Source organism: Cibotium barometz, chromosome 25, assembly GCF_041138505.1.
Source record: "Cibotium barometz isolate CiBa-2024 chromosome 25, ASM4113850v1, whole genome shotgun sequence".
In the NCBI taxonomy this organism is placed as follows: Eukaryota; Viridiplantae; Streptophyta; class Polypodiopsida; order Cyatheales; family Cibotiaceae; genus Cibotium; species Cibotium barometz.
Window position 1 is genome coordinate 56526743 of NC_141070.1, and position 26269 is coordinate 56553011.

General features: G+C 45.2%; 1 protein-coding gene across 2 annotated transcripts in view; it reads right to left on the reverse strand.

Moving 5' to 3' along the window:
- The window catches only part of LOC147624767 (DNA polymerase I B, chloroplastic/mitochondrial-like), a 55464-nt gene that overhangs the window by 20702 nt on the left and 8493 nt on the right, over positions 1 to 26269 (reverse strand). For both annotated transcript variants that reach the window (XM_086819811.1, XM_086819812.1), the window contains exons 3-7: positions 17994 to 18182; positions 16179 to 16849; positions 15596 to 16049; positions 15410 to 15505; positions 15212 to 15304 (exon numbers count right to left, since the gene is read on the reverse strand). In XM_086819811.1, the coding sequence (XP_086675937.1) occupies positions 15212 to 15304; positions 15410 to 15505; positions 15596 to 16049; positions 16179 to 16849; positions 17994 to 18182 (1503 nt within the window). The remainder of the gene's footprint in view (positions 1 to 15211; positions 15305 to 15409; positions 15506 to 15595; positions 16050 to 16178; positions 16850 to 17993; positions 18183 to 26269) is intronic.

Here is a 26269-nt window from a genome sequence, read left to right on the forward strand (position 1 = left end):
GATAGGTGCAGCAAATGGGGAGGAAGAAGGCCGAATGAATCCGGCTCGGAGAAGCTCAGATGACTGCTTTTCCAACTCGCCCTCTAAAGTCTTGGAAAGACGATAGGGAAACCTGCTAGGAGGGTCTGATCCAGGGACCAAATCAATGTGATGGTCCTCAAGGCGAGAGGGTGGGAGACTGGGTGGGAGATCGTCCCTAAGCATAATGTCCTGGTGTCTGGATAGGAGGTCTGCTAACTGAGGGACTGACGATGTAAGGGATGCTACTAATGAGGGAGAGGCTGTTTGAGCACGAACATAAAGCAGTGCTCCTTCTGCTCCCTTGCGGATACTGAACCTCCTGAGGCGAATGTTGGAGCAAACTCCCGTCTTCTGTGGAAGAGAAACCCCCTGCTGCCAGTTGAAATCCAAAACTTATGTGCTCCTTTGATGATGGATGTCATTCTTCCCTGAGAGTTCATGGGTAACATGTATGCAGGATTGACTGCTAAGATGACTGCTATGCAAACCATGTGCAACGCTATATGCTGTGCAAGAATGCAGATGGGTGGATTACTAATGCAGACCTAAGGGAAAATCCCTAAGGGTGGCTTGCAAAATTTTCAGAACTGGGTTTAACTGTGCGGAAGCGAAAAAAATGATGTCTGACTGAATGACTGATGAACTGAACATGCTCTACTGGTTACCCTGTAACGCTCTGATACCAATGTGACATGTGAGGGATGAGATCGTAGTAATCACAACCTTAGTCTAGATAAACTGCACTTAATGATGTTTAAGAGATAGACAAAGAGATAGACAAGTATGTGTCAATGCAGTGCAGCTATATTAAATGAATGAATGCGGTTACAATGAGATCCAAATGGATCTGTACTGCTGAATATGCTGACTATGTGCTGGGAATGCGGGCTGAACTGCTGTCCACTGTTTCCCTCATCTCCTGGGAAGGAAACACTGAAGGGAGGCTTTGGAACAGAAGCTGTATGCTGAATGGATGATGAAACGCTGACCTGTTGGGCTGAACTGGCTGCGTTTGCTGATGAGGATGGCTGATGATGATGCGTTTGAGCACCATGGGCTGAATGGTACTATGATGATGCTGCTACTGTATGCTGATGATGACAGGCTGAAAACGCATGAAGATGATGATGCGCTTCACTGCTGAGCCTGTTGACTGAATGGATGAGGGTGCCCAATGCTGAATGAAGAGGCGCCTATATATATGTGTGGGGGACTGCTGGTCGGCCAGATGGCTGCAGTCGGCCAGTTCATGTCTCCATAAAATACCAATATAACCAGTCGGCTGCCTCATAAAATGCCTAAAATACCTGAATAATGCCTGATAAATGCTGATTAAATGCCTGATGATGATGCTAATGATGCCATGTCACTGTACACCTGACTGGTGTGCACGTGACACCAGATGTATGCTAAAGGCAAAGAGGCTACCACATATCTTTTGGGTGGAAGCTGTCATGTGTGCTTGTCATATTTTGAATCGATGTCCCACAAAGGCATTGGTTTCCATTACTCCTTTTGAGGCTTGGCATGGCCGCAAGCCTTCTGTATCACATTTTCGTATCTTTGGGTGTCTTGCATATGCACACATACCCAAAGAGTTGAGGAGGAAGTTGGATGATAAAGCCACAAAATGCATTTTTGTTGGGTATAGCCGTGAGAGCAAGGGCTACCGGTTATATGACCCACTATCCAGGAAGATATTCACTAGTCGGGATGTGATTTTTGATGAAAAATCAGAAATATCCAAGGCTGGTTATGATGCAAATCAGGCTGAAAATGATGTGTTTGAAGGTCTACTACCTATGGAGTTTCATTCCACAGTTGGTGATCCAACTCATGAGGGTACAGGACAGCCAGCAAATGATGAAGGTGGTGCAGAAATTCAGCAGCAAATTGAGCCAGAAGCTGAACCAAATATGGGGCAGCAGGCACCACAGGTCAGACACATACCTAGATGGTATTTGAGGACATTACAGGACAGCCATTTAGAGGGTCCTCTTGCTGGTCGTACTCGTAGGGAGACATGGACCAATGAGCATGCACACATCATGGATTTGAATATGGTTATGGTAGCCAGTTTACAGGATGATGATGAGCCTGATTCATTTGTGGATGCACGAGATAATGTGCATTGGAACAAAGCCATGCACAATGAGCTTGATTCTATTAAAAGGAATCAAACATGGGATTTGGTTGATCTACCCAAAGGCAAGAAAGCAATTGGTACTAAGTGGGTCTATAAGTTGAAAAGACATGCAGATGGATCCATTGACAGGTACAAAGCCTGTCTAGTTGCAAAGGGCTATGCACAGAAGAAGGGGCATTTGCTCCTACATCCCGTATGTCGACACTTAGCAGTGTCATTGCATTGGCTGCACATCGTGGTTGGGTTGTTCACCAGTTGGACATAAAGACTGCATTCCTACATGGGAACCTCGAGGAGAAAGTTTATGTATATCAGCCCGTGGGTTTTGCAGAACATGGTCATGAAAGGAAAGTATGCAGGCTGAAAAAGGCCTTGTATGGTTTGAAACAAGCTCCACGAGCTTGGTATGCAAAGATAGATGCTTTCCTACTCACTCAAGGATTTGTGAACAACCTTGCATGTAAAGAAAGAAGAGACAGATCTGCTGGTCATCAGTCTTTATGTAGATGATCTCTTGCTCATGGGATCTAATGATGACAAAATTGCAGCTTTTAAAGAGATATTCCAATAGACATTTGACATGTCTGATTTGGGGCTTGTACACTACTATTTGGGCATACAGTTTGTGCAGGATAACAGAGGCATTGGGTTGTTGCTGATGGGAGAGAATTAGGGTTAAGAGTTATGTGGGAGACATACACAGAGAAACACAAGGGGGAGAGAGAGAGAGAGTTGTGGGGATAAGTCAACTCATAAGGTATGAGTGTGTGACTCCCCTATCACACATGTATATTGCACTAGTACACATAGTGCACTTAGTACATTAAAAGTACTAAGTGTACTATGTACTATAACTTATGGGCTTGTACACACTATAAGGGTGGGCATAACGCCTTTACCCCAACAACCTCCCACTTAAAGGCAAAGTGCCCTTAAGTAAAGGAAAAGAAAAATCAGCATGTACATGATAATATACAAGGCCATATCAAGGCTGAAACTGGCCTCATCCAATGCCCATCAAGTGTCTGCAATGAGCAAACCGCTCCGAAGGCAAACTCTTCGTCAACAGATCAGCCGGGTTGTCATCCGTATGAATCTTAACAAGCTGAATTTGCTTGTTCTCTATCACCTCTCTGATGAAGTGATACTTCACATCCACATGCTTCGTCTTTGCATGAAAGACAGGGTTCTTTGCCAACTGAATGGCACTCTGACTGTCACAATGCAACAACGGAATATCCCCTGTATAACCCAAATCAACCACTAACCGATATAGCCATAATGCCTCCTTGCAAGCCTCTGTGGCTGCAATATACTCGGCCTCTGTAGTAGATAAGGCAGTGCACTTCTGCATCCTGGATATCCATGACACAGCACCTCCTGAGAATGTAAATACATAACCGGTAGTAGACTTCCGGTTATCTGGATGACCGGCATAATCCGAATCCGTGTAACCATGCACTAATGCATCCTGTTTGCCAAAGCAAATGCACATATCCTGTGTGCCCTTCAGGTATCTCATGACACCTTTCACTGCTTCCCAATGCTTCTTGCCAGGGTTGGCCATGTATCTAGAAACCACTCCCACTGCAAATGCAATGTCCGGCCTAGTAGCAACCATGGCATACATGAGACTGCCACAAGCTGAAGCATACGGAATCTTGGCCATATCAGCCCTGTCTCTATCTGACTGTGGGCTGTCCATAGCACTGAGTTTCACATATGGAGGCAAAGGAGTACTAGTCTTCTTCCCCTCGTCCATATTGAACCTCTGCAAGACTTTGCCAATGTATTCCTTCTGAGACAAATACAACACATGCTGATTTCTGTCCCGAAGTATCCGCATACCCAAGATGTGATTTGCATCACCCAAATCCTTCATATCAAAGGTTTGATGCAGCCTCAGCTTCAAGACATCCATCTCTTTACGAGATTTCCCGGCAATCAACATATCATCAACATACAAAATGAGAATCAATAGACTGCCATCCAAAGCTTTCTTGGTGTACAAGCAGTGATCTATGTCACTTCTCCTGAATTTCTGTGATTTCATGAATGTATCAAATTTATGATACCATTCTCTTGGTGCCTGTTTGAGCCCATAAAGACTCTTTTTCAGCTTGCATACAAGCTTCTCCTTTCCACTTACTGCATAACCCTCTGGCTGCTGCATATATATCTCCTCATGGAGATCACCGTGAAGAAAAGCAGTCTTCACATCCATCTGAATCAAGTCCAGATCATCATGCGCAACCAAAGCCAACACAGCTCTAAGTGTGGTCATTTTGACCACTGGAGAGAAGATCTCATCAAAGTCCACACCATATTCCTGCTTGAAGCCCTTAGCCACTAACCTGGCTTTGTATCTTGGCTTTGCATCTGGTGCAACTTTGAGCCTGTAAACCCACTTGCATGGCAAAACCTTCTTGCCTGCAGGCAAATGCACCAACTTCCATGTTTCATTTTTATGCAGAGAATCCATCTCTGACTTCATGGCACGCTCCCATAGAGCTTTGTCTGCCCTCTGTAAAGCCTCCTTGTAACATGAGGGCTCCCCACAGTCAGTAAGCATCAAGTAGTCAACCCCTGGAACAAACCTGTCAGGGGCTCTGGAGGGTCTTGTGGACCTCCGTACCCAATGACCATCATTTGCAGGTTGCTGTCCAGCCTGCATATCACCCATTGGTGGCTCCTGTTCCATGCCATAAGGCTGAAAAATCATGCCCGGTATCTCCTCTAACTGTGGTATATCCATAGGGATATCTTCTGCCATCTCTGGCTGTCCATTTGGACCATTTTCAACACCATTTAAGGGCTGGTTTTCCTGCTGTAATGGCTGATTTACAGCCCTTTGTTGTTGTCCATGATGTCCATCATCATCAAAGATGACTCTGCCAGGCTCCTGTTGCCTTGCAGGCTCCTTATACATGCATGTTTCATCAAAAATGACATCATTGCTGCGTATGATCTTTCTATTCATGGGATCCCAAAGTCTATACCCCATTTCACCTCTGTCACCATATCCTAGGAATATGCATTTGTGAGACTTAGGATCAAGTTTGGTGCGCATTTCCCTGCATATGTGCACGTACGCAACGCAACCAAACACTCTCAAGTGCTTGTATGACGGAGGCTTCCCTGTCCATACTTCCTCTGGCACTTTCCCACCAAGCCTCGTGTTAGGTGACCTATTTATAAGGTGAACGGCTGTCATAACATCTTCAGCCCAAAAACCATGAGGTAATGTAGCATGTGACAACATAGAACGGACCTTCTCCTGAATGGTCCTGTTCATCCTCTCTGCTGTCCCGTTTTGTGGAGGATCATAAGGAGTAGAGAGCTCCCTTTTGATGCCTTTAGCATCACAAAAGTCCTGAAACTGTTTGGACATATACTCTCCCCCATTGTCGGAACGCAAAGCCTTCAGTGTTTTGCCAGTTTGATTCTCAACAAGAGCAACAAACTTCTCAAACACTGAGAATGTATCACTCTTCAAACGAAGAGGATAAACCCACACCTTGCGTGTGGCATCATCAATAAAAGACACAAAATATTTTGCCCCTCCCAAAGAAAGCTGAGGCATCTCACATACATCTGTATGCACAAGCTCTAACTGAGCATCTTTCTGTCCAAGAGCTTTCTTGTGGGGGCACTGTAGTTGCCTACCATATATACAATGCTCACAAAACTGAAAACTTTAGAGAAGGCAAGTAACCCAAACGAGACAATTGCTCCATTCCTTTGACACTCATGTGTCCCAACCGGCTATGCCCCACAGAGATTTCCGGCAGCTCGGTTGCATTTACATTAGCATGGTGACAAACACCTGCATGCATGAAGTAAAGAGTGTCCACCTTAGAGCCTCTGGCAACAACCAGTGAGCCCTTACTAATTTTCCACTTTCCACTACCAAATGTGGTAACATAATCAGCATCATCAAGCTGTCCAATAGAAAGCAGATTCTTCTTGATCTCAGGCACATGCCTGACATCATGGAGCATAAGCTGTGAGCCATCTGAAAATACAAGCCTCACATCACCTCTGCCAAGAATCTTGCATGCATGGTTATCACCCAAATAAACCACTCCTTCATTGCCAGCAGTATACCTGACAAACAAGTCTCTGCAACCTGTGACATGAAAGGAGGCACCTGAATCAATGATCCATGAGTGCATACCATGACCACCTGTAAGAAGTGAATGGGCATCAAGTGAAGACGTAAAGAGGACCTCATCCTCACTGCCACCTGCATGTGACACATTGATTTCTTCAATCTTGACTCCACTTTTGCCCTTTGGCTTTACATCTTTGGCTTCATCTTTCTCTTTGTCTTTGCCTTTTCCCTTTTCCTTTTGATCATTTTTCCATTTGTAGCATTGCTTTTTAATGTGTCCCTTCTTGCCACAATAATGGCATTCCAAATCCTTTTTGGAGCGAGACTTGCTCCTTCCCCGTTCTTGGCTTTTTCCCCTTTGTTGGGATCTCCCACGTGCATTCATTGCATTGGACTTTCCAACAGAGTTGTTTTTCCTGTTCATCTCTTCTTGAAGAAGAGCACCCTCAACATCTGCATATGACAGCATAGCATGCGAATTGCTAGTGGCTATCCTGAATGTGTCCCAACTCTCTGGCAAAGTGCATAACAAAAAAGTGGCTTTGAACTCATCGTCCATTGCCAACTTTTGATTAATGACCTGGCTGACAATACCATTAAACTCATTTAGATGGGCTGTCATAGACGCCCCTTCCTTCATCTGAAGACCTATGAGTTTCTTCAACCAATACACTTTGCTTGAGGCACTTTGTTGGGCATACAAGTCCTGCAATCTCTGCCACATTCCCCAAGCTGTCATTCTCTTCACGAATGCTGAAAAGTAATGAGTCTGACACAGACAACATGATAGTAGATCTTGCCAGCTCATCCATATCTTCCCACTCTTCAGCAGTAAGAGAAGCGGGCATCACACCCCTTTCTTTGATAGGCTTGTGCTGCTTTTTCTGGAGCGACACATTGTAGCACTGGGTTTGCCAAATATCATAATCATGTGAGCCTTCAAGCTTCTTGATGTGAAGCAATGAAGAGCTCTCACCTGTGGTTGCCATAGCAATATGCAACCTGTCAATGCCTGACTCCCTGCAAAATGTGCAAACACTGCACCCAAAGCACACAAAGTGCTCACAGTTTTTCTCCCAAGCTTTATCTCCCACTGCGGAAGCAAGAATGCAACTTTTCTCCCACTTTATGTGATGAAAACACCAAAATCTGGTTGCTGCAGATTTTGGACAGCACCTTAAATGTGCTCTTTTGCCCTTCCAAAGTACTGTACAGCAGTACTAAGTGCTCACCAATGATGTACCAAACCTGTACCGGCAAGTTCAGCAGCTGAAATTGAACCTTTTCGTCACTCAAAACAGTGTACAGCCATGCCAAAACATGCACAAAGCTGTGCCAAATCTGTACCAACAGGTACAATAGCAATAAATGCTCTCTTGGCTGTCTAAATGAGTGAAAATCAGACTTTTACAGTACCGTACACTGCATACAACAATCCCGAACAGAAATTGGGCAAAAGCCCCTTGACTGCAAGCTGATTTCTGAGGATTCAAGGCATAAATGTCTTGCCTGCTGCTTTGCCAAGCTCAACAAGCATACAAACTTGAAAATCCCCTTGATTTGAGATCAATTTCTGATCATGCATGGTACATTGACGCACATGAAGGCATCCAAAGTGTTCACGATGCTTCCCCCTGGCCACATATACATCAAATACATGAAAGCCCCTTGATTTACAGGCACATTGAGTGCTTGTAAGGCATCAGCACATTATCCACAGCATCAAATTGATTGCATGCATGCAAATCAACCAAATCGGCACAAAAGCCCCTTGATTTGCACTGCAATCTACTGCAATTTGCTGCAATTTTGCCCAAATGTGCGATTTTTCACATCATACAGCATGTATGAGTGCTTAATTGCACAATTACATCAAAAGCCCCAAATTTCGACATTCAATTTCCTGCAAATTGATCCTGATTTGACCAATTTCCTGCAAATTGATCCTGATTGTGACCAATGTCACCCAATTTTGCCAATTTTGCTCAAAATTGAGCAATTGGGCACCTGTACCTGCTCAATTGTTGATTGTACTTGCTCAATTGCAAATCCCAAAAAAAAATTGAGGCAAAAACCTTGTAATTTCTTATTTTTGTTGCAGGAAAGGAGGGCGTCGATTTTGCTATTGATGCTGCTGCTCGTCAAGCTTCTGTGCAGGTGGACACAAGGGAGTCTTGCCAAGCCTTGTGCAGAAGGCTGTGGCTTCTTTGACAACCGAGTCAGAGGCTTGTTCTGTTGCATTTGCAGAGGCGCCTCGGATTTGGTAACTGTTCTAGTTTCATCATCTGCCGGTTGTGCAGCACTACGATTCAGCAACGGCACGTGAGCCTATGCGGAGGAGGATGTATGCTACGCTGCCTTCGTTTCGGCTCCAGTTGTGTGGCGCCGGTGACGAGTTGGATTTCAAGACAGCTCTAGCCAGCGTGAATTCGCAAACGCCTTCGCCCAACCCTTTTCGCTTGCCTTGTGGACCAGCCGACGACTAACGTCTAGTAGCCTTCGCTCACTTCCAGCAGTCAATCGACGACTTCGTTTAGCGCCACTCGCTTCTACCATGCCGTGCGCTGCTTCCCTTACGGCTTCGCCTAGCTATGCGCCTTCGCTGTCTCCGCCAGCAGCGCTAGTCTTCGCCTTACAAGATAGAATCACGAGTTTGTCTAAAGAGTGAAAGCGGGTGCTGGGCAGCGTGGATGCGCCTGCCCACGCTGCTGCTTCTCTCCACCCACCTGCCTGCGACTGGTCACACAGTCGACCAGTAACCAGCGCTGCACAAAGGCGACCAGCGCTGCACAAAGGCGACCAGCAAAAAAGGCGACTCACAGAATGAGCAAACGACCAGCAAAAGGGCAAACAATTCTTGATGAGAGGGAGGGGAACCTGGTGACCAAAGCTCTGATGCCAGTTGATGGGAGAGAATTAGGGTTAAGAGTTATGTGGGAGACATACACAGAGAAACACAAGGGAGAGAGAGAGAGAGAGAGTTGTGGGGATAAGTCAACTCATAAGGTATGAGTGTGTGACTCCCCTATCACACATGTATATTGCACTAGTACACATAGTGCACTTAGTACATTAAAAGTACTAAGTGTACTATGTACTATAACTTATGGGCTTGTACACACTATAAGGGTGGGCATAACGCCTTTACCCCAACAGTTGCAATCTCGGTATGTTGCTAAACTTCTGGAGAAGTTTAAATTTCAGGATTGCAAGCCTATTAGTACTCCTATGGAGCCTGGGATGAAACTGTCACTACAAGATGACAGTATTTCCTTTGATGCCACTACATATGCTCAGGCTGTTGGGTGCCTTATTTACTTGTGTACTACACAACCAGATATTCAGTATGCAATCTCTCAGTTGAGCAGATTCATGCACAGCCCGCAATTGTCACATTGGCAAGCTGTGAAGCGTGTATTCCGATATTTGCAAGGTACCTTGTCTCTTGGATTGCTTTATCCTGAGGGGGGTGACATGCAGTTATACACTTACAGTGATTCAAATTGGGCTGGTGATTTTGATACCAGACATTCCACTAGTGGAAATTGTTTCTTTCTTGGCTCTTCATGCATTTCTTGGCTAAGCAAGAAACAGACCACAGTGGCCACTTCGTCTTGTGAGGCAGAGTACAGAGCAACCTACACTACTACTGTTGAGTGTGTTTGGCTGCGTTATCTCATGACTGATATGGATATTTCAGTGGAGGAGCCTACACCTATCTATACTGATAGTCAGAGTGCCATTGCTATGGACACGCATCCTGTGTTACATGCTCGCACGAAACACATTGAGATTCACTATCATTTTGTTCGGGAGAGACTCCAGGCAGGTGATATCAGTCTAATCTACTGTCCTACAGATCAGAATGTGGCAGACATCTTCACCAAGGCATTGCCACGTCCGAAATTCGAAGCATGCACCCAGAGGAGTGCTAGTGATCATCAGTAGATTACTGGGACACTTTTTACTTCAGTTAGTGGAGGTTTTTTCCCCCAGTTTAGCTTAGTATCACTTATAAGCAATTTATAAGTGTTTTGGTCCACCCGGCACATTTTATGGCCGGACATGTGAACACATTCTTTTAGGTCACTTTATTATGTGGCTATTGTACTTCACATCATTATGTGGCTATTGTACTTCACATCATTATCTAAATACATAAAAAGAGTCGTGTTCTCTCTCTGCTCTCCATGCCTGTGTTTGCAGCACCTCCAAACCCTAACCCTAACAGTCTAAGGCCTTCAGGTATGGCAGATTGAAAGGGTGGAAACAGAGATTGGGCAGTGGATGTATGTTTGTGCTGAGTTGTGGAACCATGTACATGAGATATGCCAGATGTGTGCTCAAGGCTGTCCTGCTGAATGGTCTTGGCTGATCAGAGGGAAGCACAGAGTGTTGCTTTTGTGGGACACAGATCTGTGTGAGAATCCTCTGTGCTAAGAGGTCTTGTGGGCTGCCAGATTGGACATACAGGTGTATTCTCCTGGTTTGTCTTGTTGTACTCAACTTTACTTCTTTTTGAAATTGAATAAAGAAATACCGAAAGGGGCGCCAAGCTTTGGGGCCAACAGGTGTCGTTCTCTTTTTTTTTTTGCTTGTTCTTAAAAAAACTCAAAAGCTTAAGTTTTTTTCAACTTTAGCCAACCTTAGCTTTTTAAAGCTTTAGTCCAACACCAAAGAAGAAAATGACAGGCTGCTTTTAGCTTCTCTCCCCCCCACGTGTCTGCACAACACACACACACTCTCTCGGATTCCGCTGTTATTGTATGCTGATGATATTGTGCTGATCTCAGATTCTCCAGAGGGGATGCAGCGTCATTTGGATGCATTGCACATGTTTGCAGAGGACAGTGGATTGTCTGTTAACCTTGGTAAAACCAAGGTGATGGTGTTTAACACCACAGCACAGTGGGTTAGGAGGTCAATGCCCACCTTTACATATGGTCAGGAGACAGTGGAGTATACAGATGCATATACTTACCTTGGTGTGGTTTTTAGTGGCCCACTATTTTCCTTGAGCAGAGCAGCGGAGACCAGATTGACCAGAGCTTATGCAGCATTGGGGAGACTAGAGAGGATGTGTTCGCAGGTTCAGTTTCAGGAACCTCGAACAAAGCTCTGGCTCTTTGACACTTTGGTCACTTCAGCCATGCTGTATGGAGTGGAGATATGGGGACCCTCAGTGGATCACCACAGCCGAGCTGGTAGCACTGATGGATGGAGACGTATGGAGAGGCCCTTGGTTTCTATGATTTCCCGGATGATTAGGGCCAAGGCCTCCGTACCACATGATATTATCCGTGCAGAGATGGCTGCCCCCCCATTGGTAGTAGAGGCACTCACTCGATCAGTCTCCTTTATACATAGCACTTGGGCTCTCCCTAGAGACAGATATGCTCGCTTAGCCCTGGAGTCTTCACGACAGTTGGCATCATTGGGAGACGGATCATGTTGGTATGCACAGATGACAGATTGGTTCCAACTGCATGGCTTTAGTATGGACAGGCTACCTCCATTTCAGTACTCCCTGGATGCACCCTCCCTCTCTCTCACACGGGCAGAGATTACCAGGCTTATCAGGCAGGACTTGACTCAGCTGGACACTAGGAGGACATGGATACAGCCGACACACGAGCTTGGTACGAAGATGGCTTTCTATAGAGATCATCTTCTCCAGCTCACGGAGGATGGGTTTGTGATTAGACCCAGCTACATGGATACTCATCTTTCTCATGGGGTACGGTGTGCTATTGGTCAGATGCGCACATCCTCACACCAGCTAGAGATTGAGACTGGCAGATTCAGAGGAGTACCAGCTGAGGCCAGGATTTGTCAGCTGTGCCAGATGGAGCCAGAGACAGAGTTACATTACATATGTCACTGTCCAGTATATTATGAGATACGAGGCCGTTTCCACTGCCTGTTCAGAGAGGGCTTTGGACCACTTTCTAGAGTCATGAGATACCAGGATCAGAGATGCCTTGGATTGTACTTGCTGGAGCTGCGTAGACATAGAGAGGGTCTCCTGAGAGGGAGGGGATCAGAGAGGGAGAGACACCTACAGAGGCAGATTACAGACTTCTTTCGACCAGAGATTGAGCAGTCAGGTCAGCAGGCATTGCAGCTAGCCCCAGAGCACAGCCGCACCAGAGGTACACTGATTGATCGGGCTATAGAGCTGGGGCGGTCCAGGCGCCCCAAGATGAGAGGCCCATCTCGACACCGGCGGAGACTACAACAGAGGATCAGGACCATACTAGCACGGCATGGGAGACGTCCAGTCAGAGTACTCACCATGGAGGATATTGAGGAGATCCGCCAACGTCCGATGCGGCACATATTATGAGATGGAGGCACCTCCATAGTGTACCCCTCCGTCCCACATGATATTGTATCCCCTCACTATATTCCACTCACCTCCATAGCGTAACCCCCCCCTCACTATATTCACACCCTATAAGGGTTTCTGTTTACCTTCCATTTCCAGTTTCATTTTCTAGGTGCCTGTAGTATCATCTTTATTTTTCATTTTCTGGGTTTTTTTATCCAGACATTGTATCAGATCCACCATGATGTAACTTTTGGTCTCATAGGTCATTATGGCCTTTTGAAGACGTTAATATAACATTTCATTTCATTTCATTTCTCTCTTGGCACACAGAGCCCCATCATCTCCACTAGACCATGCCCAAGGATTATCTGACATAGAAACACTGTGAATTAGGATAGAGAACATACCTAAGAAACCCTAGCAAGGTTTCCATAGACCCAACGTCGAACTCATCATGTGACCACAATAGATTGTGGATAGCACTCACCGCCTAACTGTAGATTTGGTACCTCAAACCACCCCCAAGCCTGAAGTCAGATTGCCGTCAGCCTACCAATCACCGATGACTCCAACCTAGCGTCCCATACTACCAGACCATAGCCACCCGCTGACAGTTCCATGGCCATGAGATCCTACACGCTTCTCGATAACCCCAAGATACCGCATGGCAACTTGATCCCTTGTGTCTAAAAAGTGTGACCAAGTCACTTATATAGTAATAACCTCAATATAAGCCGCTTGCTTTTATTTATAAAGCTTTTCTACTGTATTTATAAGCTTTTAGCCATTATTAGTCCCTTGTTATTGTTAATAGCCCGTGGCTATTATTTCCAATCCAACAGCCAATCTAGACCTCCTCTTGCTAGTGCTCTTAGTCTACCAGTGAACCCTCCAAGTCCCCATGCCCTTGGCTAAGCCTTAACCCTAATCTTGGGTTAATCCGAACCGTGTCCCTAACCCCAACCCTAGGCTGGTCGGGACGTAACAACTTGGGTGGCCAAATGGTGACATTTGGTGCTTCCCTGAAGATATACGAGCTGGCTAGGTAAACACGTTAATTTACTGTTTGCTTCTCAAACAATACGCGTACACTTTGGTGGCCAAGCAATTGTAAGTGCCCATGCTAAGTCTTCGCCATTGGCCAATTTACTTGTGGCCACACCTCTGCCATAAGTGGAGAGGGTGTCCACACCCAATTTCTTAAATGGGCACCTGTTTTATTAGTGGTCAAGCGACCATGTGATAAATGGTCCAAACTCACTTATAACCTATCTACCGACACTTTGACGAAGTGTGAACCTTCAAAACATTTAAAAAATCCATAACTCTTGTACAAATAAACATTAATAGTCACACTTACCACCTGTTTACAGTGTTCACCCCATAAGCAAGGTCAGAATATAGATTCACATGCACAGTTCACAGGGAGGCAGGGTGTCGTTCCCTCTCATAAACTAGACATACAGATCTTGCAAGCAATATACATTTCACGCAAAAACAGTTCCACACATGCAGGTGTGCTATACAATAGAATGTATTGGACAATATCCCTTTCATTTAGCTTGTCACACACAGTCATTCCCAGCGTAGACATGATGTACCCAGGCCAACCAGAATACCAAACCCTGAATATTAGCGTGGACCAAAGTCTCGAGGCCTACCATATCTAGCCTACTAGCCCTTGGCATAGACATAAGTCCCCTGCCCACGAGGTACCAGTCCACATGACTCTTGGCGTAGACATAAGTCCCCTGTCATTTCGAGGTGTCATGTCCATACTATGGAACTTGTCCATGGGTCCAAAGCTCTTCCAAAGGTCAGAAGTGTGGAGAATGCCCAAATGATAACAAGAAGAGCTTCTCCAGAGTGTGCAGACGGGGAGGCATTTGTGTCCTAGGATCTCCAGAAGCAGCTCATGACCTCTACAACGAACAAGAAAAGGAAGGAGGCCAGGGGGGCAAGAGATGGGAAAGTGCTCACCCCTCACACTCTTAATGAGAACCTAGCTATATGCTGGCGACAAGTAGAGCACCGAGAACCCGCCAAGCAGCCCATCCGAAGCATGGTGCCCTCTAGGAAGGTCCAATCCACCTTGTCATACGCCTTCTCAAATTGAAGACACAAACTGCGAAATCCTACTGGCAGAGCTGAGCGGGCGCAGTCATCACCTCCCATAAAGTAAAAATGTTATCTAGGATGCACCCATCCCAAATAAAACCTGTATGCGTACTATGAAAAAGATCAGGGAGATGCAACTGAAGACGGCATCTGATGGTTTTGACAAGGATCTTATAAGTGGTACCAAGAAGGGTGTTGGGACACCACTGCCAAATCCCAAGGCAGGGGAGTCCAACGTAGCATACTCCACAAAGATCTCAAGCGCATCACCCAGATCATACACCCAGGCCTCAAAATGTGCATGGAAGGATAGGCCCAATTCTGGACCATTTATTTATTGAGCAACAGATAATTATTCAGTTCAATAAAAGAGTATATGCCACTTTCGAAGACTGCAGATAATATAAATCAAACCATACAGCTTCAAAGAATACATGGTCGAGACTCCCAACAGTCAGAGACACCAAACACAATATAATACCTGTCCATAATCTGCAACAATCAATGAATTGCCAGGACTTGCTATGAAAGCTTGCCGGATTTTGTAGCGGTCTTTCTCTAAAGCAGGCTGATTCTGTTGATGTCCAGAAAAAAAAAACATAAAGAGCTGTTCATTCATCTGGAAAAAAAAAAAACAATAATCCAAAGAGTAGTAAGTATCCAAGGTTGCAAGGAACACCTGGAGATTGGGGCGCCTTGCTGACAAGCGCCCTGTTTCTGTGTTCAGATTCAGTGAGCAATGCACACGGCCATCAAGACCCAAAATATCACCGCCCTGCCTAACATAACAGAAAACAATTACATTCAACATACCAGTAAGCATAATATCAACATCACAAATCATCAATACCGATATCCCACTTACTTGCAAAGGCTGTATAAAGCTCGAAATCAATGTATCAATTGCAGAGACTTCACAGAGAGCTGCAATGGCTTTGCAAGCTTCTTTACCTTCTTGCCCTCCTTTAAAAGCATGATAGGCTTTCCCATAAGCAGATAAATCCTCTTCTTTTTGGTCCTCAGATTCTCCAGAGCCCTCAATCCCTGCTGACGTCAACACCACGTCAGCATCTTCAGGAATGAACTCCTCTTCTTCTTCTATTTCAGTGCAGTCAATGGAAACTTTGCCAGCAAGATTCTTCAATGCTTGCATGTTTACTGCTGGCAAGCCACTGGAGGTGAGTATATCAAAAGGTAACTCAACACCTATTCCACTTATCTCAATGGATCTGAATTTCAGTGGAACCTTCTTCCCTTCCTGAATATAGCCATCCACATTTGGAACTTTGAAACTGCGGCACTTGCTCACCTTTTGAAACCTGTTGCAGTATAATGTTACCCCCAATCAAACAGGGACAAAGATGTCCCATGCAGCTACTTCAGCTACTGCATGAATATACAAGCATTCTTTGACTGTGAAAGAATGAATGGTAGAAAAGTTAACTTACCCACCAAACAGTAGTTGTCGTATCTGAGCGTCACTAGTTACATTTATATGTCGTGCATTACAACAATACTTAGCTGCCCATTTCCGAAACCTGCTTATAGAAATAGCTCGTTCTTTGCAAGCAACTTTCTCAATCTCTGCAAGATAGTGTTGATCCACAAGCATACCGTCTGCTTCCATTTCTGCTAAAAGCTCTCCAAATGGCCTCCAAAATTTGCAGTAGAACTTGTACATAGTGCCACGCTCTTCATTCTGGAAATACCACTTTCTCTCTTGAAGTTTCTCATGAAGACTCTCCCACAGCCTCCAAGTACAAAGGGCATCACCAGAAGAATAGCATATCCATCTCTCACGTAGGCTCTGACTCCTTTGTATTTCTTCGACTGGTGGGATAACCTTGATGCTTCCTTCCGTGCCGTCTTTCTTCAACTTACTGGCACCGAAAAGCTCCTTCATTGAGGTCTTCTTGGTTAATGTTTGGACGTCCCATTCATGCACGCCATTCATCACATTAATGTCACTAGTTAACGATTCAAGAGAATAGCCTCCTTCTGCACCTTTTCTCCCAGAGTTCCAGAGACGCGCAAGATGCATTGTATCAGCATAAAAACCAGCTGCTTTAATTCCATGGTTTGCCAAGACATGCCTGTCAAAACTGAAGTTATGCCAAACCTGCCATGAAGATCACAAATCAGATTTATATACCCACAAAATCCCAAGCGTTTGCACTAGAACTAGAACAATACAGTTTCCGTGTACTGAAAAGATGCTTCGAGACTTTGAGATGTAGAACATTGATCCATCCATACTGAAGCACAAAGAGTAACAAAGAAACTACATAGGAGCACACACTTGCTCATCGTAAGCCCACAATCAATATGGGAACTGAAATAAATGCCATCTCTTCCGCCAAAGCCCATCAGAGACCATCTTACCTAATGGGCATGTGGCATAGCGGTGTGGGCTTGTGACTTGAAGAGGGGAGGTCCCGAGTTCAAATCCACGCGAGCCCCCCGTTGGTATTGTGGCTGCTTTGCAGGCACAAGTTGTAACGCCTTCGGGCAGGAAGACAAAGCCGCCTCCGGGCAGGTGCCAAATTGCAACTACAGAAAGATCTACTCATGGAGAAAAAAAAAGACCATCTTACCTATACTTGCCAAATCTCCAGCATATCAATAACTCTTAAGGGCCCAATCAAGCAAACAAAACCTTCTCAGAGCCAAGGGTAGAAGTGAATATGATCAATGTGGCAAGGGTAACAAGATAGTGTGCTGCCTACATAGGATTGCAAGGCTAGAGCTGTTAGCTAGCAAAACTCCTAGAGAAGCTTTATAAAATAGTGTGATTTGATTGAGCTTAGAGAGAGTGCCTCCTCAAGGATTAACAATAGGTTCCTTTCCTTGGCATCTCTTGTGGCTATCAGTTGACGGTGCTCCCTCATCTCCACTGGCACCATGAACATCTGTATCTAAGATGCTTGCATTGCCTTTTTGTCCTCTTACATCCTACAGAAATTCACATTTCTTTCAGTTGAGGCTCATGTTCTCCATGAGAGTAATCATACAAAAAGCATCAACTTGAAAGCTACAATATCAATCTGGTAAATCGGTCTGGAAAGGGGAAATAGGAAGAAAATCTAAAGCTGCACATATCTTGGAGAAGTCCTATTCATGTGAAAGTCACTGCACGTGACCTGCTTTACCCTTCACTCAGCCTCTGAGCACTTTGATTACTATAAATCTAAAGCAGTTCACCTTGAATGGAAATCTAATAGCAGCACACAGGATGGAGTGGCAAGAAAGACTCAAGCCCAAACCTTCTTGATGGACGAATCTTCAAAGTAGTCTTTAAAAGCAACAAGTATTTCTTTACTAGTATTCAGCACATCAACCCAAACACAGCTCTTGCCGTGGCCAAAATCAGCCTTAGGTCCGCAATATATACTGAAGCAAATCACTTTGCCATGGCCCACAGGGCTTTCTTTCTTCACATCAATGTCTGAAACCTGCAACCAACATTGCAGAGAAAAAGTATCAACTTCAACTGATGCACCCATATTTGTGGGATGAGCAACAAATGGCCACTCATATTCACAGCTTTTCTCCCAAAAAAAAAGTATGGAAGTAAAAAAACCACAGGACTTGTCATTCTTGTAGGCCAATGAAAGGTTGAAAAATAGAAAATCCACTCAAAAAAGTTAAGCATCAGAATTTGCATAGAAGTGACTGAGAGATTGATGATCAGGCATGAGTTCCACTACTAGGTTCCATAGCCCTTGCTTTGACTTGACTGAGACCCATCACCCAAGTTTTCATCCCTTTAAGAAACTAATTCGGACAAACACCAATTCACAGCCTTACTAAAGAAAAGGAACACACACATGGCAATTTACGCCTAGGGGACCTGAGCACAACAGCATACTTAATACCTCACCCTTAATTTATGGCACAGGACAATTCATAGTTGGAATACAGAAACTGAAAAAAATCAGGTACCCTTGCACAAACACATCCTGTGTTGCTTCCACATTATCAAATAGAACTTTGAAAAAAAATGAGAAAACACTTGATTGAGAAAAGGATGATGTGACACTATGCATGCACTAGATTGAGAAAAATCTGATCCTAATGCTTTGACATAGTTTTAATCTGTATTATGGCAGGCAGTGTTTGACGAAGCTCTTTTTCCAGAAAAAAAGATCCTTCTATTAGTTATATGAAAAACCTGTGTTTGACGAAGCTCTTTTTCCAGAAAAAAAGATCCTTCTATTAGTTATATGAAAAACCAGCCAGTAGGCTGAAAAACAAGAATAGATAAGCTAAAAGAGAACAAAGCTCAGGAAAGGATAGTCCCCTCCATGGCTGGCCATACAAGATGAAGAGGGGGGGAGGGGAGGGGGGGGGGAGGAGGAGGGTAAACTGGTGGCCTGTAGTGCCAAGTGGGGTCTCCGGCACTGACCGAGAGGAAGGGACCCTGCTGCCATCTGCGCAGTGAGGCCTCCTCGACATTTCCGCATGCAGTCAGAACCTCCCTGTAACTTCCCCCACTAGCCGTGGAGGGTATATATGATATCTGTCCATACGGCATGGATGAACTCCGCTAGGGGGGTGAGGATGCCTTCAAGGGTCTCGTTGCATTGTGCCTACCAAATGTGTCATGCCGCTATGCTGATGCTGATCTCCCATCTCTGACAAGTGCCATGGGACCAGGGCTCTACTAGAGAGTCGGGAGTGGGGATAGACTCTATCCTACAATGTGTGAACCTGAGGGCCTGGCCATCAGCTGTCTCCTCAGTGGACGGGTCCTAATTCTCTCACCCATGCGACTGCCCCAGATGATGATACGGGAGGCAGCCCAAGAGGTGGTGAATAGTCGAAGAATCCTCTCCCATACCTGTTGCGCTTCGGGGCAGTCCCAAAGGCAATGTAGCTGTGACTCCTGCGGGTGGTTGCATCTCATGCACTGTGCTAAACAACCACCAATGGCCAGCCACGTGCCAACTGCTACACTCCTGTGAGCCACCTGCTACAGGAATACAGTGACCTTTCAAGGACAGAATCTGTCCCATAATCAATTCCAATCATCTCTGAGAAAGCTAGGCGAGATGTCATGTGAGGACCAATGATCTACTAAAGCGGAGTACGGTCAATCTCATGCAACTGTATCCGTCGGCCTAACCTCACCGAGTAGTGAAAAGGGGGGGGGGGGGGGGGGGGGGGGGGGGGGGGTTCTCAGGGCTACAAGGGTCTATCTCCCACGCACCGGGGTCCCACTGAGTCTGTGTAAGGGTCTACTCTCTGAAGGAGCTTTAGAAGCTCAGCTGAAACAGTTAGGGTTTCATGTGGGAGACACACACAGAGAAGAAGGGAGAAATGAAATGAAATGAAATGTTATATTAACGTCTTCAAAAGGCCATAATGACCTATGAGACCAAAAGTTACATCATGGTGGATCTGATACAATGTCTGGATAAAAAAACCCAGAAAATGAAAAATAAAGATGATACTACTGGCACCTAGAAAATGAAACTGGAACTGGAAGGTACACTATGGAGGTACCTCCATCTCATAATATGTGCCGCATCGGACACTGGCGGATCTCCTCAATATCCTCTGTGGTCAGCACCCTGACTGGGTGTCTCGCATGCCTCGCAAGAATAATCCGAATCTGCCGCTGCAACCTCCGTCTATGCTGGGATGCCCTCCTCCGTGGTCGTGGTCGTGGTCGTGGGCGTCTGGAGAGAGAGAGAGAGAGAGAGAGAGAGAGAGAGAGAGATGTGGGGATAAGTCAACTCACAAAGTATGTGTGTGTGACTCCCCTATCACACATGTATATTTGCCCTGGTGCACTTAGTACATTAAAAGTACTAAGTGTACTATGTACTATAAAACTTATGGGCTTGTACACACTATAAGGGTGGGCATAATGCCTTTACCCCAACAACCTCCCACTTAAAGGCAATGTGCCCTTAAATGAAGGAAAAGAAAAAATCAGCATGTACATGATTATATACAAGGCCATATCAAGGCTGAAACTGGCCTCATCCAATGCCCATCAAGTGTCAGCAATGAGCAAACCGCTCTAGAGGCAAACTCTTTGTCAACAGATCAGTCGGGTTGTCATCCGTATGAATCTTGACAAGCTGAATCAACTTGTTCTCTATCACCTCTCTGATGAAGTGATACTTCACATCCACATGAAAGACAGGGTTCTTTTGCCAACTGGATGGCACTCTGACTATCACAATGCAACAATGGAATATCCCCTGTATAACCCAAATCAACCACTAACCGAGATAGCCATAATGCCTCCTTGCAAGCCTCTGTGGCTGCAATATACTCGGCCTCTGTAGTAGATAAGGTAGTGCACTTCTGCATCCTGGATATCCATGACACAACACCTCCTGTGAATGTAAACACATAACCGGTAGTAGACTTCCGGTTATCTGGATGACCGGCATAATCCGAATCCGTGTAACCATGCACTAATGCATCCTGTTTGCCAAAGCAGATGCACATATCCTGTGTGCCCTTCAGGTATCTCATGACACCTTTCACTGCTTCCCAATGCTTCTTGCCAGGGTTGGCCATGTATCTAGTAACCACTCCCACTGCAAAGGCAATGTCCGGCCTGGTAGCAACCATGGCATACATGAGACTGCCACAAGCTGAAGCATACGGAATCTTGGCCATATCAGCCCTGTCACTATCCGACTGTGGGCTGTCCATAGCACTGAGTTTCACATATGGAGGCAAAGGAGTACTAGTCTTCTTCCCCCCCCTCCATATTGAACCTCTGCAAAACTTTGCCAATGTATTCCTTCTGAGATAAATACAACACATGCTGATTTCTGTCCCGAAGTATCCGCATACCCAAAATGTGATTTGCATCACCCAAATCCTTCATATCAAAGGTCTAATAGACTGCCATCCAAAGCTTTCTTGGTGTATAAGCAGTGATCTATGTCACTCCTCCTAAAATCCTGGGATTTCATGAATGTATCAAATTTATGATACCATTCCCGTGGTGCCTGTTTGAGCCCATAAAGACTCTTTTTTAGCTAGCATACAAACTTCTCCTTTCCATTCACTGCATAACCCTCTGGCTATTGCATATATATCTCCTCATGGAGATCACCGTGAAGAAAAGCAGTCTTCACATCCATCTGAATCAAATCCAGATCATCATGAGCAACCAAAGCTAATACAGCTCTTAAGTGTGGTCATTTTGACCACTGGAGAGAAGATCTCATCAAAGTCCACACCATATTCCTGCTTGAAGCCCTTAGCCACTAACCTGGCTTTGTATCTTGGCTTTGCATCAGGTGCAACTTTGAGCCTGTAAACCCACTTGCATGGCAAAACCTTCTTGCCTGTAGGCAAATGCACCAACTTCCATGTTCCATTTTTGTGCAGAGAATCCATCTCTGACTTCATAGCACGCTCCCAAAGAGCCTTGTCTGCCCTCTGTAAAGCCTCCTTATAACAAGAGGGCTCCCCACAGTCAGTGAGCATCAAGTAGTCAACCCCTGGAACAAACCTATCAGGGGGTCTAGAGGGTCTTGTGGACCTCCGTACCCAATGACCATCATTTGCAGGTTGCTGTCCAGCCTGCATATCACCTATTGGTGACTCCTGTTCCATGCCATAAGGTTGAAAGATCATGCCCGGTATCTCCTCTAACTGTGGGATATCCATAGGGATATCTTCTGCCATCTCTGGCTGTCCATTTGGACCATCTTCAGCACCATTTAAGGGCTGGTTTTGTTGCTGTAATGGCTGATTTACAGCCCTTGGTTGTTGTCCATGATGTCCATCATCATCAAAGATGACTCTGCCAGGCTCCTGTTGCCTTGCAGGCTCCTTATACATGCATGTTTCATCAAAAATGACATCATTGCTACGTATAATCTTTCTATTCACTGGATCCCAAAGTCTATACCCCATTTCACCTCTGTCACCATATCCTAGGAATATGCATTTGTGAGACTTAGGATCAAGTTTGGTGCGTATTTCCCTACGTATGTGCACATACGCAACGCAACCAAACACTCTCAAGTGCTTGTAGGACGAAGGCTTCCTTGTCCATTTTACATTAGCATGGTGACAAACACCAGCATGCATGAAGTAAAGAGTGTCCACCTTAGAGCCTCTAGCAACAACCAGTGAGCCCTTACTAATCTTCCACTTTCCACTACCAAATGTGGTAACATAACCAGCATCATCAAGCTGTCCAATAGACCCAATCCCCTTCCTTGAAGTGGACATCTCATCTAGACGTATTTGCATGTCTGCTATAAGCTTCCTGGGCTTTGGTCAAGCGGTCTTTAACTGACTCAATGATTTCAGAAAATGCTTCCGTCGTTTTGTTGGCCTCAAGAGATGCAGACACCATTCTCATCAAAAGAGAAGAGAAACGGCGACCAAAGTAGTCACGATAGTATGACTTGAGAACATCAAAGGCCAACTGGTTATAGATTTATGTCTCGCCGTCTATCTGTGGATAGAATGCACTAGACAACTGTAAATTGGTCCCAAAGTTCTCGAATATTGCCCTCCAAAAATATGAGGTGAACTTGGAATATCCCTATATGATGTAATGGTGCTAGGCAAACCACAAATGGGATACCAATGCTTGAGAAAAAGGCGGGCTACGTCCTCAGCTATGGCCGTATACTTAGAGCATGCAGAACTTACTGAAGCGTTCCACAATGGTAAAACACTGAGTGTTACGAGATCTGGTGGATGCTAATAGAGGCACCACAAAGTCCATAGAAATATCGATGAAAGGTCCGTCGAGAGAATAGGCTTATTTATATGTGGAACCAGCCTTATTCATATGTGGAACCTTAACTTTTTAACAAACCTTACAGGCTTGAACATATCCTAAGCTTTCTCCTTGCTATTATGGACCCTTCAAGGTGATTCACAAGATCAATGAAGTGTCATACAGGCTTCCTTTACCTAGTCACTGGAAGATTCACAATTATGAATAAACATCACGCCTCATTTTTGGCCAATAAAAGGACAATTCCAATTTCTCGAGGATACTGTTGATACCTCTATGTCCTCCAACTAAAGAGTCATGGGCATCATGAAGAAGAGCTTCTCGCTTTTCCCGAATGACACAGAGATGGTTCTTGTAGAACAACCAACCGTTCTACACTGAGTAATGGCCAGGCTCAGAGGTGAGGACCAAACTGTATTGAGTACCATGTCTATTTTGACTCTGAAAACCTAACCATACAGAAAACGCTTCCAATGTGTGAGCATTGTGATCACACCCAAAAGCTCTTTGTCATAAACCTAATAATTCTTTTCAGTGACATCCAACTTTCTACTATAGTAGACCACGGGTCTATTGTCCTGCTGAAGAACTACACCTATGGCTACATTGCTGGCATCAGCAATGACCTCGAAAGGTTCATCCCAAGATGCTAACTTCACAACAGGCGCTTCTCAAGCTGCTTTCAGGAGTGAAGTTGGTTCTGTGCTCGAAGTAGAGCTGCGGTATCTGTAGTAGGCACAGAAGAGCAAGGTCTCCTTCAAGGGAGATGTCTTCTTGTTGATGTGCTCTTTCCTCTGTAGACATATTATTGAAGTGGATGGTCGTGTCAGAGCAAAGTATGACCATCCAAGGATGCTCGCACACTAGGATGCAATGTGTGTGGACAAGCTAAATCTGATACCAATGCAACATGCAATGGAATTATGCGTAATGAAGGATCCTGTTACACAAAGTCTCACACCGTCTTCTTTATCCTGAGTTTCGTAAAAGTCTAGCAATCCACTTTTATCACTTCAAACTTTAAGAGAGAGAGAGAGAGAGAGAGAGAGAGAGAGAGAGAGAGAGTTGTATTAACGTCTTCAAAAGGCCAAAATGACCTATGAGACCAAAAGGTTACATCATATCCATGAGGTACATCATCCTGGGTACAAAATAGTAGGAGAGAGAGAGAGAGAGAGAGAGAGAGAGAGAGAGAGAGATCTATATACCTTATTGGATCCCAAATTACCCATTGAAGGGCCCCCTCCTATTGCTAGGAGCATTTGCTTTATTATCTTTGAAGAGAATGAATGAAGGACTCACTTTGGACTATAGATGAGCCAAACGCAAGACCTTTGAAAGACCAAGAGCCGGGCTGAACTGTACACGACTATAGAAGCACCAATGATGACCAATCTCAAGCCTATGCAATCTTCCAATGGAATGCAAGGCGGCTGCAAATCTGAGGCTGAGAGAAGGGGCTGATTGGGACTGTTCTAGGCTATGTGTATACGCTGAAAATGAATGAATGAATGCGTTTTACCTTCACCAACAAGGCTGTAGCAAAACGATGATATGTATGGATGCTAAATTCTGCGTGAAGGCTGAAAACGCAGGTTCTAAAGCGCTTCCTTCCTTGGCTAAATATGGGCTGATGCGTTTGTGTAACACGCGGAAGCTCTGGGAGTCTTCTTTCAGCCCTAAACACTCCTGGAAACCATCTGATGCAAAACGCAGACGTAGAGAGAGAGTAGAGAGAGAGAGAGAGAGAGAGAGAGAGAGAGAGAGAGAGAGAGAGAGAGAGGGTGTGCTGGAAATTCAGTATATTCATATGGTACAAAAGGTGGTGAACACCCAAAATCCTGTCCTAAACTAGGACCCTAATGATCCACTCCATAAAGGAATGAATGCCTAAAACCATGAGCACACTTTGCTATTTATATGGTTCTTGGACACTTGTTTTACAGGCCGACTGCTGGTCGGCCAGTCATAAATTCATTAGTGCTCTTTAACGCAGCCCCGACTGGATCTCCTCCTTGATCATGATGCGCCTGCTGCTGCCCCTGTCCTCTGGTTCAGCCGACCTGTTCTGTGAGCAGCCGACAGCCTGTGTTTGCTTCTAACGCATTGTCAGGACACCTCCTTCATGCCCTCTAGGCCTTGCTCTGAGTCCATACATGTCCACTTCTGTATCTTGTGCTCCAAACCCTTGTCTCTATCTGGTTCATACTATTTATCTGGCTACCTCTTCTGGATTTAGCCCTAAAAATGCCCATGGCATTTATCATGCACATGACATCCCCCTCTGCTAAACTTGATGACGGGCTTCCAACCTGTTCTTGGATGACTGTCATCATCCCATACTTTTTCCCGAAGTCCCTCTGTCATCCATCCATCCCTGGCATCCCTTTTCTCTGAAAGCCCGGCCTGTTCTCCAAACCACTCTGTCTCTGATGAATATCTATTCATCTGTTCCATCTAGTCCACAATCTATTCCTGCCTTGACTCTGAACACCGTCTTGGTCTTCATTCCTGAGAAATGAGTCTGGCACTCTCACATCGCCCTGGGAGGATAAACCTCCCTTGGGACCGTTGCCCGTGAACCTATCTCCCTCAGAGGACTGCCATCCCCTTTGGCGTTGTGGAACACCACCAACAAACCTCTTGGAAGCTCTTCCCGATCTCTGTTCCTTGCCTTGGGCTTTGAATCCGTGCACTTTCTTGTACCTTGGACCTATACACCATAATCTGGGACTGAATCAGTGTTTAGCTTTGCTGAGCCTCATGCTCTGATACCAATGTAGCACGCGAAAGCTCTAGGAGTCT